Source organism: Cydia splendana, chromosome 1 (genome assembly GCF_910591565.1).
Source record: "Cydia splendana chromosome 1, ilCydSple1.2, whole genome shotgun sequence".
Taxonomy (NCBI): Eukaryota; Metazoa; Arthropoda; class Insecta; order Lepidoptera; family Tortricidae; genus Cydia; species Cydia splendana.
Window position 1 is genome coordinate 14616709 of NC_085960.1, and position 4348 is coordinate 14621056.

At 38.6% G+C, this 4348-nt stretch overlaps 1 protein-coding gene across 1 annotated transcript; it reads left to right on the plus strand.

The window, feature by feature from the left end:
• The first annotated feature begins 277 nt into the window (after window positions 1–277).
• LOC134806514 (uncharacterized) lies at window positions 278–3968 on the plus strand. The gene is made up of 2 exons (XM_063779845.1): window positions 278–904; window positions 3822–3968. Exons 1-2 carry the CDS (start codon window positions 278–280, stop codon window positions 3966–3968), a joined length of 774 nt encoding a protein of 257 aa, XP_063635915.1.
• Window positions 3969–4348: the final 380 nt, after the last annotated feature.

The window sequence follows — 4348 nt, forward strand, 5'->3', positions numbered from 1 at the left end:
TTAGTAATAGGGTCCCGTTTTACCCTTTGGGTACGGAACCCTAAAAATCAAACCTAAAGGCACAAGGGATATTTATGGGTTACCTACATATATTTTGCGTCAGCTTCCTTGCAACTTTTTGCATGCATTGTGCCATCAGTTCAATATATCCGCATGCAGAGGGGAATATCCCATTTTGCTCAAGACGATAAAGGTAACGCCGGTGTATAAGGGAAAAGGCTCTAAACGAGAACTAAAATCCTATAGGCCCATATCAATAGTCCCGGCGATATCGAAAATGTTTGAGATGGGATTGTGCGACCGACTAACCAAGTTCCTAACGGCTAGCGGCGCACTCTGTAAGCAGCAGCACGCCTACCAAGTTGGTAGGTCCACAACCGGAGCCGCTCGCCTTTTGAAGCGAACTGTATTGGAACACCTCGAGAGCAGGAAACGCGTAGCTGCTGTCTTCTTTGATTTGTCACGTGCCTTTGATTTGGTCGATCACAATCTCATCGCAAACAAACTTGAACACTATGGCGTCCGTGGCATTGTACTCAAGTTGCTCAATTCCTTCCTATGTGACAGAGAGCAATCGACTGACGTCAACAATAAGAAGTCGAGTCTTGTCCCCATAGGAAACAGGTCCGTACCGCAAGGGTCGAATATTGGAAATAACATGTTCCTAATTCTAATGAATGACCTTCCGTTTGACTCGCCAATAGTAGACTTTATAATGTACGCTGATGATATCTGCGCCATTATTAATGCCGACACCAGAGATCAACTGCTTGCAAACGTTCGCTACGTTATAGATAACCTCTCTGAGTGGTTTGCAGTAAATGGAATGCTCCTAAATCTCGATAAAACCAACCTAGTCGAGTTCAACTTAAAGAAAAGTCAAGAACCTGCTGAGACTAATTCAGTACTTGTAAAAAATATTACAATCCCGATTGTTGACCATGTCCAATTTTTGGGTTTCACTTTTGACTGTGGTCTAAAATGGCAACAGCATATCGACAGGATGTGTACGAAACTCCATTCTGCCTACTTTATAATAACCCGTCTCATGCCTATCCTATCGAACGAAAACCTTTTAATAGCTTATAATGCTTATTGCCACTCCGTACTAACATATGGCATTGACCTGTGGGGCCTAGCTGCTGACAGGGATCGTCCATTTCTTATTCAAAAGAAAATCATTAGAAAAATAGCACGCGTTGCTCCGGACACGCCGGCCCAGCAGTTATTCATACAGCTCAAAATCCTGACATTACCATCTATTTTCATTCTGGAAGTTGGCAAGTACGTCCGTCAGAATCTCGAATCGTTCAGTAAGAAAAAATGGAAAAGCGGTCGTTATCACGAGAGCAGACAACACGACCTGGATGTGCCAAGGCACCGGCTTGCTAAGGCGGCCAATAGCTTGCACGTTTTGGGTCCGCAAATATTTAATAAAATCCCTGCTACCATTAAAAGCACTAAGACACACTTGGGCTTTGCCCTAAAATTAAAATCATTGCTGTTACAGAAGGCCTACTATTCCGTCTCTGAATTTCTATCCGAATGAAGTTAAATAACTTAGACATGCATAATTGTGTGTTGTGTCCCATATTAGTGCAGCATTTTTTATTTATTACCTTTGTTTATTTTTAATTTTTTATTATTATTTTATTATTATTATTATTTTTTATATTTTATCTTTCAAATTGTAATATTTGGCTAGACTTATATCGACCAGGATCTGAACCGAAACTCTGAAAACTGATGTAATATTTGAATTTTTAAATACTTAAATTGACCAAACCTTAATTTATATTATTACTATCTGTACATATTATTGTTAATGTTATTATCTGTTTGACAATGTATAATCATTACTGAATAAAGGAATATGAATATGAATATGAATAATGACAGATAAACTTTACATACAACTGCCGTAGTATTATGGATGGTGTTATCCACGTGATAAAATAACTGTCACTTTTTAACACCGCGGGATAGTGGGAAGGGAAGTGACGGACACCGTTTTATTACGCTGTCACGTAGACAAGAACGACCATCATATCCATACTGATCACATAGTTATTAGTCCAATAATCCTAATCAGTCTAATCCAGTAATCACCCATTTATTCTTAGTTACAGTTTTCTGGTACTAGGCTTAAATAAGCTCTCTAAGCATAAGCAGAAGCTAAGACACGGGCGGAGAAACACATGGCAAGACACAAGCATGAGATTTCCTTGTTGACTACGGAACTCTATAATTGGAGTAACCAAATATCAATGAGCTGACAACGCAACAGCAGCTAGAACCTGAAACATATCGTATCGTACTTATGTCGGAAATTTTATTTTCTACGGTAAATCATTTCAAGCAATCATAATTTGATAAACAATGTGACAATAAACATTGATTAATTAAAATACAAATAAAATATTTTACAACTACAATAAAATTGAGCTAAGCAATTGACGCGGAAAACTGTCACATAAAACTTTAAGTAGTTTGGACTTACTCAAAAATATGAAGGATACAGATCGTAAAAGTGGGTAAATAATACAAAATACAATAAGTGGCAATATTGGAGAGGAGAGATGGTCGTGGATGGGACAGGTTGTGGGCACACTAGGGTGTTGAAATTATAAACAGAAATAAATGTCATATACTAAGAAAAAGTGACCAAGGCCTCCAGTGCCCCAGGCTGGAAACGGACCAGCGTCCTCTGCGGCTGGTGCCTGTAATACTTTCCGAAAATAATTTAATTTGTTCTAATATGTACTTCTAATGGTGTTGAAATTCTTTTTAGCTTTAGTACGAAAAAAAGGTACGTATAGTAACATGTTTACTTTCTAAACTATTTGCAATAAGAATAACTTAATTAATATTTCTTATTGATTGAATTGGTATCAATAGTGTAAAGTTGAGTTTAAATTTAGTTTTGAACCGTTTAGGTTAGAAATAGAAATTTAACAGTCGTTGTTAGCAGTAAATCAACCCCCGACGATTTTTATGAGTTTGTTCATAGAGTCAGTCCATGAAAAATCTCCAGCGGATTTGATAGCCCACGCAGTGCACGTGTTATTTTAAACGTCAAACTTCTATGAAATTATGACGTATAAATGACACTTGCACTGCGTGGGCTATCAAATCCGCTACAGACTTTTCTTGGTCCGACTCTAATCACTTTCGGAAAATATGTAATAGTAGAAGTAGGTACTAACTCTGATAGAGTTATGAAAATGAAAAAAAAAATACAACCTAAGGGACATAGCTATAGCTATATTATGATTAGTATAGGTACATCAGATTACCTACGTAAAAACATTTTCAAAAAGGTCAATAGGTAGCCAGAGAGGAAAATGGGGACTGCGTTTCTATGGAGAAACCGTCATCCACTATCCTCCAAAGTAAGTAGCGTACCTTTAAGGTGACAGTCCATTTCCAACGACAGCAGAGCCTCTACCATCAGTTTTAACATTGACATAACGCTCACGTCTACGTAATTTACTTTCTGTACATCTCGCTTGCACTATTGCTCGCATATGCGAGTACGAGCGAGATGCATAGAAAGTAAGTTACGTAAACGTGAGCGTTATGTCAATGTCAAAACTGGTGGTAGCCGTACAGCACTACCATTTATTTTACTATGGAAATTGACAATAACACCGACGCGTTCGTAGCAGCGTAGCAGCATAAGGGTAACATTCCATTTATGACCGCAGTGCAGCTGCACTACTAGTACGAACACGTCGGTGTTATTGTCAATTTCGATAGTAAAATGAATGGTAGTGCTGCTGTCGTTGGAAATGGACTGTCACCTTAACATTCCATTGCAGCTGCGGTCAGAAATGGAATGCTACCCGTATACCCATAATATGAAGTCGCAGCGACACAGTGGTGTTGTGTCACATGTCACATTGTGCCCCGGACTTGAAAGCGCGTTGGCAGTACGGCGTCGCGCGGGCGCTCACCGCGAGTCGTAAACATTTACGGCCCTACGGGGATTAACGCCCGGGTTTTATTAAAAAAGCATCCGTCGCGATCATTCCGCGTCTGTTTGTTCACGGATATTTACGGTTAATATAAAATAAGTTTCAGGATCTTAGAAATACCTAGCCTTAATGTGTGATATTATCCGGTTGGCGGAATACAATATAGGAAAAAATAAAATAAAAAACTCAAACAGTCGTTTTATAGCGTTTCTTTACATGAAAAACTGTAACATCGTGATTAAATGCGTTATTGCACCGTATTTTAAACACTTAACCATAGAGGAGGAGGATTCGTAGAGGTTGTTTCAACAAATCGAATTAATATGTATGTATGTACATACATACTCGTATAATACGAATACGAGTAGCTG